Source organism: Entelurus aequoreus, linkage group LG09 (assembly GCF_033978785.1).
Source record: "Entelurus aequoreus isolate RoL-2023_Sb linkage group LG09, RoL_Eaeq_v1.1, whole genome shotgun sequence".
Classification (NCBI taxonomy): domain Eukaryota; kingdom Metazoa; phylum Chordata; class Actinopteri; order Syngnathiformes; family Syngnathidae; genus Entelurus; species Entelurus aequoreus.
This window is the reverse complement of record NC_084739.1, coordinates 65,763,882-65,779,073: the sequence shown is the minus strand read 5'-3', so window position 1 is coordinate 65,779,073 and position 15,192 is coordinate 65,763,882. Positions and strand designations below refer to the sequence as shown.

Sequence of the window (15,192 nt, the reverse complement as noted above, 5' to 3'; positions counted from 1 at the left end):
TCTTTTGTCCGAGTTACACATTTGGGGGTAAAAACAGCCCCGTTATACAAAACACAAATATCCACTTATATTTGACGCTATTACGCGAAACACAAATGTCCACTACAGTGGACGCTTGCTTTTAGTCTATTTCATTTATCAGAGTTAAACATTTCTGGGAGCAAAATAGCCCTGATATGCAAAACACAAATGTCCACTACAATGGACGTGTGTTTTTGGCGCTACTATGCAAAACACAAATGTCTACTGGAGTGGACACTTATGTTTGTCTATTTATTTACACATTTTGGGGGGGGGCCGAAATCAAACACACGTTTGTGTTCGGATCTATTTCCTTTGTCCGAGTTACACATTTTAGGAATAAAATCACCCAAATGTCCACTCTAGTGGACGTTTGTTATTGGTCTATTTCTTTTGTCTGAGTTACACGTTTAGAGGGGGGGAAAAATCACACAAAATGTCCACTGCAGTGGACGTTTGTTTTTGTATATATTCTTTTGTCAGAGTTACAACTTTAAGGGGGATAGAAATGGGCCAAATGTCCACTACAGTGGACGTTGGTTATTGTTCTATTCCTTTTGTCAGAGTAACACCTTTTAAGAATAAAATCACCCAAATGTCCACTGCAGCGGACGTTTGTCATTGGTCTATTTCTTTTGTCAGAGTTACACCTTTCGAGGGGAATAAAAATCAAACACAAATGTCCACCGCAGTAGACGTTTGTTATTGTATCTATTCTTTTGTCAGAGTTGCACATTTTAGTAATAAAATCACCCAAATGTCCACTGCAGTGGACGTTTGTTATTGATATATTCATTTTGTCAGAGTTACACCTTTTAAGGGGGATAGAAATGGGCCAAATGTCCACTGCAGTGGACGTTTGTTATTGATATATTCATTTTGTCAGAGTTACACCTTTTAAGGGGGATAGAAATGGTCCAAATGTCCACTGCAGTGGACGTTTGTTATTGGTCTATTTCTTTTGTCAGAGTTGCACCTTTAAGGGGGATAGAAATGGGCCAAATGTCCACTGCAGTGGACGTTTGTTATTGGTCTATTCATTTTGTCAGAGTTGCACCTTTAAGGGGGATAGAAATGGGCCAAATGTCCACTGCAGTGGACGTTTGTTATTGGTCTATTCTTTTGTCAGGGTTACACCTTTAAGGGGGATAGAAATGGGCCAAATGTCCACTGCAGTGGACGTTTGTTATAGATCTATTTCTTTAGTCCGAGTTACACCTTTTAAGAATAAAATTGCCCAAATGTCCACCGCAGTGGACGTTTGTCATTGGTCTATTTCTTTTGTCAGCGTTACACCTTTTGAGGGGAATAAAAATCAAACACAAATGTCCACCGCAGTGGGCGTTCGTTATTGTATCTATTCTTTTGTCAGAGTTGCACATTTTAGGAATAAAATCAACCTAATGTCCACTGCAGTGGACGTTTGTTATTGATATATTCATTTTGTCAGAGTTACACCTTTTAAGGGGGATAGAAATGGGCCAAATGTCCACTGCAGTGGACCTTTGTTATTGGTCTATTTCTTTTGTCAGAGTTACACCTTTTGAGGGGGGAAAACCACACACAAATGTCCACTGCAGTGGACGTTTGTCATTGGTCTATTCTTTTGTCAGATGTGCACATTTTAGGAATAAAATCACCCAAATGTCCACTGCAGTGGACGTTTGTCATTGGTCTATTTCTTTTGTCAGAGTTACACCTTTTGAGGGGAATAAAAATCAAACACAAATGTCCACTGCAGTGGACGTTTGTTATTGTATCTATTATTTTGTCAGAGTTGCACATTTTAGTAATAAAATCACCCAAATGTCCACTGCAGTGGACGTTTGTTATTGATATATTCATTTTGTCAGAGTTACACCTTTTAAGGGGGATAGAAATGGGCCAAATGTCCACTGCAGTGGACGTTTGTTATTGGTCTATTTCTTTTGTCAGAGTTGCACCTTTAAGGGGGATAGAAATGGGCCAAATGTCCACTGCAGTGGACGTTTGTTATTGGTCTATTTCTTTTGTCAGAGTTGCACCTTTAAGGGGGATAGAAATGGGCCAAATGTCCACTGCAGTGGACGTTTGTTATTGGTCTATTCATTTTGTCAGAGTTGCACCTTTGAGGGGGATAGCAATGGGCCAAATGTCCACTGCAGTGGACGTTTGTTATTGGTCTATTCATTTTGTCAGAGTTGCACCTTTGAGGGGGATAGAAATGGGCCAAATGTCCACTGCAGTGGACGTTTGTTATTGGTCTATTCATTTTGTCAGAGTTACACCTTTAAGGGGGATAGAAATGGGCCAAATGTCCACTGCAGTGGACGTTTGTTATAGATCTATTTCTTTAGTCCGAGTTACACATTTTAAGAATAAAATTGCCCAAATGTCCACCGCAGTGGACGTTTGTCATTGTTCTATTTCTTTTGTCAGCGTTACACATTTTGAGGGGAATAAAAATCAAACACAAATGTCCACCACAGTGGGCGTTCGTTATTGTATCTATTCTTTTGTCAGAGTTGCACATTTTAGGAATACAATCACCCTAATGTCCACTGCAGTGGACGTTTGTTATTGATATATTCATTTTGTCAGAGTTGCACCTTTTAAGGGGGATAGAAATGGGCCAAATGTCCACTACAGTGGACGTTTGTTATTGGTCTATTTCTTTTGTCAGAGTTGCACCTTTGAGGGGGATAGAAATGGGCCAAATGGCCACTGCAGTGGACGTTTGTTATTGGTCTATTCATTTTGTCAGAGTTGCACCTTTAAGGGGGATACAAATGGGCCAAATGTCCACTACAGTGGACGTTTGTTATTGTTCTATTTCTTTTGTCAGATGTGCACATTTTAGGAATAAAATCACCCTAATGTCCACTGCAGTGGACGTTTGTCATTGGTCTATTCTTTTGTCAGAGTTGCACATTTTAGTAATAAAATCACCCAAATGTCCACTGCAGTGGACGTTTGTTATTGATATATTCATTTTGTCAGAGTTACACCTTTTAAGGGGGATATAAATGGGCCAAATGTCCACTACAGTGGACGTCTGTTATTGTTCTATTTCTTTTGTCAGAGTTGCACCTTTAAGGGGGATACAAATGGGCCAAATGTCCACTACAGTGGACGTTTGTTATTGTTCTATTTCTTTTGTCAGAGTTGCACATTTTAGGAATAAAATCACCCAAATGTCCACTGCAGTGGACGTTTGTTATTGATATATTCATTTTGTCAGAGTTACACCTTTTAAGGGGGATAGAAATGGGCCAAATGTCCACTACAGTGGACGTTTGTTATTGTTCTATTTCTTTTGTCAGAGTTGCACCTTTAAGGGGGATAGAAATGGGCCAAATGTCCACTACAGTGGACGTTTGTTATTGTTCTATTTCTTTTGTCAGAGTTGCACCTTTAGGGGGGAAAGAAATGGGCCAAATGTCCACTACAGTGGACGTTTGTTATTGTTCTATTTCTTTTGTCAGATGTACACAATTTAGGAATAAAATCACCCTAATGTCCACTGCAGTGGACGTTTGTCATTGGTCTATTCTTTTGTCAGAGTTGCACATTTTAGTAATAAAATCACCCAAATGTCCACTGCAGTGGACGTTTGTTATTGATATATTCATTTTGTCAGAGTTACACCTTTTAAGGGGGATATAAATGGGCCAAATGTCCACTACAGTGGACGTTTGTTATTGTTCTATTTTTTTTGTCAGAGTTGCACCTTTAAGGGGGATACAAATGGGCCAAATGTCCACTACAGTGGACGTTTGTTATTGTTCTATTTCTTTTGTCAGAGTTGCACCTTTAAGGGGGATACAAATAGGCCAAATGTCCACTACAGTGGACGTTTGTTATTGTTCTATTTCTTTTGTCAGATGTGCACATTTTAGGAATAAAATCACCCAAATGTCCACTGCAGTGGACGTTTGTTATTGGTATATTCATTTTGTCAGAGTTACACCTTTTAAGGGGGATAGAAATGGGCCAAATGTCCACTACAGTGGACGTTTGTTATTGTTCTATTTCTTTTGTCAGAGTTGCACCTTGGGGCGGCATAGCTCAGTTGGCAGAGTGGCCGTGCCATCAACCTGAGGGTTGCAGGTTCGATCCCCACTTCCGCCATCCTAGTCACTGCCGTTGTGTCCTTGGGCAAGACACTTTACCCACCTGCTCCCAGTGCCACCCACACTGGTTTAAAATGTAACTTAGATATTGGGTTTTCACAATGTAAAGCGCTTTGAGTCACTAGAGAAAAGCGCTATATAAATATAATTCACTTCACTTCACCTTTAAGGGGGATACAAATAGGCCAAATGTCCACTACAGTGGACGTTTGTTATTGTTCTATTTCTTTTGTCAGATGTGCACATTTTAGGAATAAAATCACCCAAATGTCCACTGCAGTGGACGTTTGTTATTGGTCTATTCTTTTGTCAGAGTTGCACATTTTAGTAATAAAATCACCCAAATGTCCACTGCAGTGGACGTTTGTTATTGTTCTATTCATTTTGTCAGAGTAACACATTTTAAGGGGGATAGAAATGGGCCAAATGTCCACTACAGTGGACACCAGGAGAAGGTGAGTATCCACTGGGTGTTTATTTCAAGTAGTTGATGGGGGGGGGGTAAATAACGACCATGTGCCCCCCCCTCCGCCCGCCGCGACCCGGCAGTGACGTTCCCCCCAGCCTTGCCTGGACACCCACCCCCACCCCCCCCCCCCCCCCCCCCCCCCACCCCAGCACGTTTCTCACTCTCACCCGCCCCGCTGCCCCCCTCCCCTCCCTGTCGTCTCCGCAGTTAAACAAAAGAGCGCCTTCGCCCCTGTGGTCCGACCTCAGGCCTCCCCACCCCCCTCCTGCACCAGCGCCAACGGCAACGGACTGCAAGGTGAGCCCCCCTCACCCCCTCATCCTTTCCCCACGGACTACTGGTCAGATACCGCTGCTCAGGCCTCTGTCCGGTTTGGTGAGGGATTAATCATTACACATATTTGCATTTTGACAGGCCAATTTACACCTCACACACACGCACGCACGCACGCACACACACACACACACACACACACACACACACACACACACACACACACACACACACACGCCACTCATCTTACATGTGGACTCCCGGTGCAAGGATGATCCCCCCTTCCGAAAGACCCTGGCCACAATTGTTTGGCTAATTATGTTTATTAGGTTTTGTCAGCGCCGCCAGGATTGGTGTGGAAACAAGCGGCGCCCCAAGATTAATAACACGGGGCTTAATGAAGTGGGAAATTAAAGTTCATCTTGCTACACGTTCCTACTTATTAATACATGTTGTGCAGAAATTAATGAGCGGTGCCTCGCCGCCATCATCATCTGCGCTGGCAAACTTAAAAGCGTTCCAAGCATGACTCGACGAACACACTCGCCGCCAAATATCGTCGTACATCACCGCCGCCACTTCGCCGGCCGCCTAATTGTTCAAACGCGCGCAAGCGGCGCACGCCGGGGTGGAGCGCCGCCGCTAATGATGTCCCGAACAGATGGTCAGCGAAGCGGACGGAAGATACCTTTGATCATCTCGGAGAGCGCTCGTAAATGAAGAGGGGTTTGGGGGGGGCGGGGCTTAATATTGATGTGGCGACGAACCAACACACCCCCGAATGGAGCGGAGCGTCGTTACTTTCCTTTGACGACGCACGTCGGAAATTAACTGAGAACTAGAAATAAGCGACTTAAAAGTCTCGGTTGGTAGAGCGGCCGTGCCAGCAACTTGAGGGTTCCAGGTTCGATCCCCGCTTCCGCCATCCTACTTACTGCCGTCGTGTCCTTGGGCAAGACACTTCACCCACCTGCTTTACCCCCAGTGCCACCCACGCTGGTTTAAATGTAACTCAGATGTTGGGTTTCACTAGAGAAAAGCGCTATATAAATATAATTCACTTCACTAATCCACTATTTTCTTCTTAGAAAGAAATAAGTCCGGTTCTCACCAGTTTATAGTCTGTTCGTGGCAAATATTGATTCAACCACAAAGTACCTGCGTCAGCAGTGCTCAGTTGTAATACCATGTTCCACCACTTGTGGCAGTAATGACAGCATCAAACAAACAGAAGAAGTCCGGTGCTAAAGTCTTAGAGAAGTTTAGCGCAAAAATTATGACTAAAATGGTGAAGCTGGCAAATATTGATTTAACCACAAAGTACCTGCGTCAGCAGTGCTCAGTTGTAATACCATTTTCCACCACTTGTGGCAGTAATGGCAGCATCAAACAAACAGAAGAAGTCCGGTGCTAAAGTCTTAGAGAAGTTTAGCGCAAAAATGATGACTAAAATGGTGAAGCTGTATTTTCATTTGCGCTTACATTTTATTGATAGTTTATTTAGACTTAGACTTAGGAGCGGTACGGCTCGGTTGGTAGAGTGGCCGTGCCAGCAACTTGAGGGTTCCAGGTTCGATCCCCGCTTCCGCCATCCTAGTCACTGCCGTCGTGTCCTTGGGCAAGACACTTCACCCACCTGCTTTACCCCCAGTGCCACCCACGCTGCTTTAAATGCAACTCAGATGTTGGGTTTCACTAGAGAAAAGCGCTATATAAATATAATTCACTTCACTAATACACTATTTTCTTCTTAGAAAGAAATAAGTCCGGTTCTCACCAGTTTATAGTCTGTTCGTGGCAAATATTGATTCAACCACAAAGTACCTGCGTCAGCAGTGCTCAGTTGTAATACCTTGTTCCACCACTTGTGGCAGTAATGACAGCATCAAACAAACAGAAGAAGTCCGGTGCTAAAGTCTTGGAGAAGTTTAGCGCAAAAAGTATGACTAAAATGGTGAAGCTGTATTTTCATTTGCGCTTACATTTTATTGATAGTTTATTTAGACTTAGACTTAGGAGCGGTACGGCTCGGTTGGTAGAGTGGCCGTGCCAGCAACTTGAGGGTTCCAGGTTCGATCCCCGCTTCCGCCATCCTAGTCACTGCCGTCGTGTCCTTGGGCAAGACACTTCACCCACCTGCTTTACCCCCAGTGCCACCCACGCTGCTTTAAATGTAACTCAGATGTTGGGTTTCACTAGAGAAAAGCGCTATATAAATATAATTCACTTCACTAATTCACTATTTTCTTCTTAGAAGTTTTTATGAAGGAAATAAGTCCGGTTCTCACCAGTTTATAGTCTGTTTGTGGCAAATATTGTAGAAGTCTGTCTTAACCACAAAGTACCTGCGTCAGCAGTGCTCAGTTGTAATACCACGTTCCACCACGTGTGGCAGTAATGACAACATCAAACAAACAGAAGAAGTCTTACAGAAGTTTAGCGCAAAAATTATGACTAAAATGGTGAAGCTGTATTTTCATTTGCGCTTACATTTTATTGATAGTTTATTTAGACTTAGACTTAGGAGCGGTACGGCTCGGTTGGTAGAGTGGCCGTAACAGCAACTTGAGGGATCCAGGTTCGATCCCCGCTTACGCCATCCTAGTCCCTGCCGTCGTGTCCTTGGGCAAGACACTTCACCCACCTGCTTTACCCCCAGTGCCACCCACACTGCTTTAAATGTAACTTAGATAGTGGGTTTGAGTCACTAGAGAAAAAGCGCTATATAAATATAATTCACTATTTTCTTCTTGGAAGTTTTTATGAAGGAAATAATCACCGAATAAGTCCGGTTCTCACCAGTTTATAGTCTGTTTGTGGCAAATATTTTAGAAGTCTGTCTTAACCACAAAGTACCTGCGTCAGCAGTGCTCAGTTGTAATACCACGTTCCACCACGTGTGGCAGTAATGACAACATCAAACAAACAGAAGAAGTCTTACAGAAGTTTAGCGCAAAAATTATGACTAAAATGGAGAAGCTGTATTTTCATTTGCGCTTACATTTTATCGATTGTTTATTTAAGAAACATGTATTATTTAATTAGATGTATTTTATTTTAACACTGTGAATATTTTTAATAAATTTTTATGATTTTATTACGTAATTGGTGTTGATTTATAATTTATTTCATACAATTTGAGGTTATTAACCTGTTAGATATAATGATTAAATATGATTAAAATCAAGAGTAGGAATACTGGTTTCAGTGGTAATATTTGATAATATTTTTTATTTAATTGTCCTGTCACGAGACAATCGCTGTATGCTGACAAGGCAATTCGATTTATTTTAATTTGATTCTCCAAATTAAAACGATTCTTGCAATATATTACGTGGTATAAAAATGTAATAATTTCACATACGAGACTGTTGCATGAGTGACAACAATGACATGAAAGCGTGAGTATTGTATTTAATTGTACTGTTACGAGACAACCGCTGTATGCTGACAACGCAATTCGATTCATTTTCATTTGATTCTTGATTCAAAACGATTCTTGCAATATGTTACGTTATATTTCACATACGAGAACGTCGCATTAGTGGCAGCAATGAAAGGAAACAGTTGGAAAGTGTTAATGAATGAGATTGTTTCGAGACAATGGCTGTATGAATGTTTGTATGTCGGACGCCCGCTACATATACTGTGACTGCCGGGAGGCGTGGCTTAAACAGGAAGTAGGCGTTTTAAAGGCGTTACAAACATGGTTTTTTTATTAAAAGCCCCGCGACAAACCAACATGCGGAACCTGATTAAAAAGTAGCAATACGGGTTATTCACTGGAAAGTTCCATTACACACACACACACACACACACACACACACACACACACACACACACACACACACACACACACACACACACACACACACGCACACACACACACACACACACACACACACGCACACACACTCACACACACATTCTTGTATTTCTTACCTTCTTGAGACCTCCGAAAAATGCCTACATCTTCAGGACCACTCTTTCTAGATATATAAAGATTTGTATTTACAACATTCATAATATATTAATACTATGCAAAAATTTAAAAAAAAGTTTATTTTTTTGAATTTTTGTATTTAATTAGTTTTTAATCTTCATTATTTACTTCAAGTTATTACAATATGTCTCTATATACATGTTTTATTTTTTATTAATTTTGGCCAAAGGGGAAGCATTTGAATGTCTTACACACACTTGTTATTTCATATGTTGACCAGAGGGGGAGCACTTAACATTTTTACACACACTTGTTATTACATATGTTGGCCAGAGGGGGAGCACTTCAAATTTTCACACACACTTTTTATTACATATGTTGACCAGAGGGGGGAGCACTTAACATTTTTACACACACTTGTTATTTCATATGTTGGCCAGCGGGGGAGCACTTTAAATTTGTACACACACTTGTTATTTCATATGTTGGCCAGAGGGGGAGCACTTAACATTTTTACACACACTTGTTATTACATATGTTGACCAGAGGGGGAGCACTTAACATTTTTACACACACTTGTTATTTTATATGTTGACCAGAGGGGGGGCACTTAACATTTTTACACACACTTGTTAAACATATGTTGGCCAGAGGGGGCACACTTAAAAATGTTACACACACTTGTTATTTCATACGTTGGCCAGAGGGGGAGCACTTAACATTTTTACACACACTTGTTATTTCATATGTTGACCAGAGGGGGAGCACTTAACATTTTTACACACTCTTGTTATTACATATGTTGACCAGAGGGGGAGCACTTAACATTTTTACACACACTTGTTATTACATATGTTGGCCAGAGGGGGAGCACTTAACATTTTTACACACACTTGGTATTTCATATGTTGGCCAGAGGGGGAGCACTTAACATTTTTACACACACTTGTTATTTCATATGTTGACCAGAGGGGGAGCACTTAACATTTTTACACACACTTGTTATTTCATATGTTGGCCAGAGGGGGCACACTTAAAAAATTTACACACACTTGTTATTTCATACGTTGACCAGAGGGGGAGCACTTAACATTTGTTCACACACTTGGTATTTCATATGTTGGCCAGAGGGGGAGCACTTAACATTTTTACACACACTTGTTATTTCATATGTTGACCAGAGGGGGAGCACTTAACATTTTTACACACACTTGTTATTTCATATGTTGACCAGAGGGGGAGCACTTAACATTTTTACACACACTTGTTATTTCATATGTTGGCCAGAGGGGGCACACTTAAAAAATGTACACACACTTGTTATTTCATACGTTGACCAGAGGGGGAGCACTTTTAAAACTGACACACAGTTTTTGGGAAATCCCTCCTTTTTGGGACCGCCCTCATTTTGACCAGCAGGGGTGCAAATGAGACATTCTCTATTAGATGCAATGCTATTGGGGCCATGATTTACGTCATCACTTGTTCACACCTCCTCATATGGAAGCTACTTTTCCTTGCCGATGTCTCAAGAAGGGTAGAAATACAAGAACGCACACACACACACTAGAATATTTCATGTTTCACATTTATTTCCAGCAATGTTTCAAGCTGACTCCAACTAATCACCTCTTTCTTCTCCTTCAGCCATGTCCGGCCTCGTGGTCCCGCCCATGTAAAAAAAAAAAAGCACTTTTTGAACGCCAGTCCACCACTTTTACCGGGACAAGCGCGCCCCCCCTCAACCCCCCTCTCTCGGCACACGGCTGGTGTATAATGTATAGTCGACTGCTTGTTCTGTTTTTAAAGATGGAGGTAACAAAAAAATTTAAAAAATGTCAAAATGACTTTCAACCCTCGCCCCCGAAGAGAAAAAGGATTTCATGAGGAGGATTTTTTTCATTTTAATTTTTTTTTCTGGGACTTTTTATTTAGTATTTTTTGGTGTGACCCTCCCCCCCCCCCCTCCCCCCTCCCTCCTCCACCCCTGACGAGGACACGTGATGATGAAGGGTTTATTTTGTATACGCATTCAATACTGGAAGGGACTCCGCGTTGTACAGTAAAAAAAACAAAAAAAAAACACTGATGTACAGTAACATTTGCCAATATCAACTTGTGTCCCCCCCCCCTCCTGTTCCAACTTTATAATGTGACTTTTTTTGTTTGTTGTTGTTGTATTTTTAAACGTGTGCGGGGGTTGGGGGGAGAACAACACCGGGGCCAAGACCGTGTCAACTGGAAATGATATTGATCTTAAAAAAAAGGCGAGGGGGGGTAAGAGAAAAGCGGGGGGTCCATGTTTCATTCCTGCATTTTAACTTAAATTTTGTAATTTATTGTAGCTAGAAAAATGTCATGAAGAAAAGGAGAAGAATCCTCTTGGAGTCGACAAGCACACTGATGATGTGTACAGAAGCACTGCTCCGTTCATGATGATGATGTACTTCCACGCCTAGAGCTTCCTTTTTAAGCAAGTGTGTTTTTCCCGCCATTGTCACCGCCCCGTCGGTCCGCGCATGCGCGAAGACGACGACACTTCCTCCTTTACGGCAGCCATGATTGAGCACGTCGCCGCTTAAAACAAAGGTAATACCGTGTTTTTTTTGGTCATCTTTATTCGAATAACAATGTCATATTAAGTAAGCAAACGTTATTTATAAAGCAGTGTTTATTTTTAAACCGTACAGAAACATTGAACGATGTGCTCAGCAGCCTTAAATGGCAAAGAAATCAATCTTTTTTTTTTTTTACTACTTTATTTACATCACTGACCATTTAAAAGGCCGCATATAGATTTGAGTTACAGTAAGTGCCTTTTTAAAAAAAAAATAGATCGACATTTTAATAAATAAATGCGCCCCCGTGTGTCATTTATTGGCATGACAGGGAAAGTTGTTTAAAATGTGGCGATACTACATCGTTTTTTTTTTCTTATCCTACCCCATGATCATGTTTATATTCGTGTTCCCTTTTTTATTCCGATATGTTTTATTAGTACAAAACAATCATTAAATATTGAAATATCACACAACACGACGGCAAAGCTCGTCGTACAAAAAAAGAAAAATATATATGGACGTCGTCTTCGCGCCACAGGAAGTGACGTCCATGCCCGCTCGTCTCTTCCGGTGCCGACGGCGCGGTGACCGCCATGTTTTCCCAAACCTTTTTGCTAGCACTGTATATTAACGCATTCCTAGGCTACTGTGAAAGTCTGTTTCTTGGCGAAGAGGAGCAGCCTCCCTCCTTCTAGAAGCTCCGACGCCCTTCTGTGTTTTCTATGTGGTTTGAACAAACACACACACACACACACACACACAAAATAATTGTAGACTATTGTGATATTGCCAAACTTGTGCTAAATATTTATACATCTGTCTTTTTCATGTTCTTTTAGATCGACACCAAAAAATAAAAAAAAAAGTTTAAAAAAAATTAAAAACAACATTAAAAAAAGACAAAACAAATCCATTGAGAATGTAGGCGTAAAGTAGTTACATTGTCATATTTCTGTTCCAACACACACTTGCGCTCACTGAGGGACATTTTGTAACATATCAACTATAAATAATGTATTTATCTCTGAAATTTTGTATATTGCTTTTCATTCTGTATGTATTAATCGTCATGCCCTTAATATAGTGATGCAGCACAGATAATTCAGCCAAGAAATGTTGCCTTCATTTGTTTCTTTTTTGTATTGATTGATGAAATGCAACGTGCATATATTTCATGTATTCGCTACAAAACTTGTGTTATACTCTTGTCACATTTTCCTTTTTTCTCGTTTTTTTTATTTTAAAGGGGAAGTCAAACTTCATTGTTTATTTTTGTATTGATTTTAAATTATCTATACGGACCATTTTGGAGAAAACTTTGTTGGTTGTATTGTCAAATAAATTGTTTGTGACCCATATGATAGTTGTTAAGATCCAATAGAGACTAATGTGCATGAGGGACAACCTTGGAGATATATATATATAAAAAGAAAAAAATCAACAACAAAAAAAAGAAACAACACTCCATTTGTGGTTGTATTATTTTCTGTTTTGTAGAATGTAAAGAAGTCATTTTTACTCACCACTTATGACTCTGCCACATAGCTTACACGTGTTTACAGGGGAGAACAATTAAAAACATTTGGAATGGAAAAGAGAAATGTTGTTCTAAGTCTTTGGAGGACGCACCTCGAAGATGCGTTTACTCCTACTCTTGACACGGAAAACTACAAACATGCCTCCTTTTACAGGAAGGGACGATCATAAACAGTTGGGATGGAAAAGGAAATGAGGTCTAATTGAAATTTAAAAGCAAAATACACCTTTTTCTAAACCTCTGAGATACTTTTACTCCTACTCTTGACACGGAAAACTACAAACATGCCTCCTTTACAGGAGGCACCGATTATAAACAGTTGGGATGGAAAAGGAAATGAGGTCTAATTGAAATTTAAAAGCAAAATACACCTTTTTCCAAACCTCTGAGATACTTTTACTCCTACTCTTGACACGGAAAACTCCAAATAGCTGACATGCCTCCTTTACAGGAGAGAACAGTTGGAAATTAGGTCTAATTGAAATTTAAAACCAATGTACACCTTTTTCTAAACCTGAGATACTTTTACTCCTACTCTTGACACGGAAAACTCCAAATAGCTGACATGCCTCCTTTACAGGAGAGAACAGTTGGAAATTAGGTCTAATTGAAATTTAAAACCAATGTACACCTTTTTCTAAACCTGAGATACTTTTACTCGGACTCTTGACATGAAAAACTGCAAATAGCCGACATGCCTCCTTTACAGGAGAGAGCAGTTAAAACAGTTGGGATGGAAAAGGAAATTATGAAATTTAAAACCAAAATACACCTTTTTCTAAACCTCTGAGATACTTTTACTCCTACTCTTGACACGGAAAACTCCAAATAGCCGACATACCTCCTTTACAGGAGAGAACAGTTAAAAGCAGTTGGAAATTATGTTTAATTGAAATTTAAAACCAATATACACCTTTTTCTAAACCTTTTACTCCTACTCTTGACACGGAAACTTACAAACATGCCTCCTTTACAGGAGGGACCGATTATAAACAGTTGGGATGGAAAAGGAAATGAGGTCTAATTGAAATTTAAAACTAATATACACCTTTTTTCTAAACCTCTGAGATACTTTTACTCCGACTCTTGACACGAAAAACTCCAAATAGCCGACATGCCTCCTTTACAGTAGAAAACAGTTGGGATGGAAAAGGAAATTATGAAATTTAAAACCAAAATACACCTTTTTCTAAAGTGCACCTCTGAGATACTTTTACTCCTACTCTTGACACGGAAAACTCCAAATAGTCGACATACCTCCTCTACAGGAGAGAACAATTAAAAACAGTTGGAAAATAGGTCTAATTGAAATTTTAAACCACAAAATTTTTCTAAACCTTTAATACTTTTACTCCTACTCTTGACACGGAAAACTACAAACATGCCTCCTTTACAGGAGGGACCGATTATAAACAGTTGGGATGGAAAAAGAAATGAGGTCTAATTGAAATTTAAAACCAAAATACACCTTTTTCTAAACCTCTGAGATACTTTCACTCCTACTCTTGACACGGAAAAGTCGACTTAGCCGACATGCCTCCTTTACAGGAGAGAACAGTTAAAAACAGTTGGAAATGAGGTCTAATTAAAATTTAAAACCAAAATACACCTTTTTCTAAACTTCTGAGATACTTTTACTCCTACTCTTGACACGGAAAACTTGACATAGCCGACATGCCTCCTTTACAGGAGAGAACCGTTAAAAACAGTTGGAAATGAGGTCTAATTGAAATTTAAAACCAATATACACCTTTTTTGTAAACCTCTGAGATACTTTTACTCCGACTCTTGACACGGAAAACTCCAAATAGCCAACATGCCTCCTTTACAGGAGAGAACAGTTGGGATGGAAAAGGAAATTATGAAATTTAAAGCCAAAATACACCTTTTTCTAAAGTGCACCTCTGAGATACTTTTACTCCTACTCTTGACACGGAAAACTCCAAACATGCCTCCTTTACAGGAGGGAACAATTATAAACAGTTGGGATGGAAAAGGAGATTAGGTCTAATTGAAATTTAAAACCAAAATACTCCTTTTTCTAAACCTCTGAGATACTTTTACTCCAACTCTTGACACGGAAAACTCCAAATAGCCGACATGCCTCCTTTACAGGAGAGAACAGTTAAAAACAGTTGGAAATTAAGTCCAATTGAAATTTAAAACCAAAATACACCTTTTTCTAAACCTGAGGTACTTTTACTCCTACTCTTGACATGGAAAACTCCAAATAGCTAATATGCCTCCTTTACAGGAGAGAACAGTTAAAAACAGTT

General features: G+C 40.1%; 1 protein-coding gene across 5 annotated transcripts in view; it reads left to right on the top strand.

Annotated features, from left to right (window-relative positions):
- ebf3b (EBF transcription factor 3b) overlaps positions 1-13,659 on the top strand; it is a 459,151-nt gene extending 445,492 nt beyond the window's left edge. Inside the window, exons 16-17 of one of the 5 annotated variants that reach the window (XM_062059192.1) lie at positions 4,810-4,977; positions 10,466-13,659. In XM_062059192.1, the coding sequence (XP_061915176.1) occupies positions 4,810-4,977; positions 10,466-10,497 (200 nt within the window). In that variant the 3' untranslated portion in view covers positions 10,498-13,659. The remainder of the gene's footprint in view (positions 1-4,809; positions 4,978-10,465) is intronic. The other 4 variants (XM_062059191.1, XM_062059195.1, XM_062059190.1 and 1 more) reach the window with 4 other exon arrangements.
- The last annotated feature ends 1,533 nt before the right edge of the window (positions 13,660-15,192 follow it).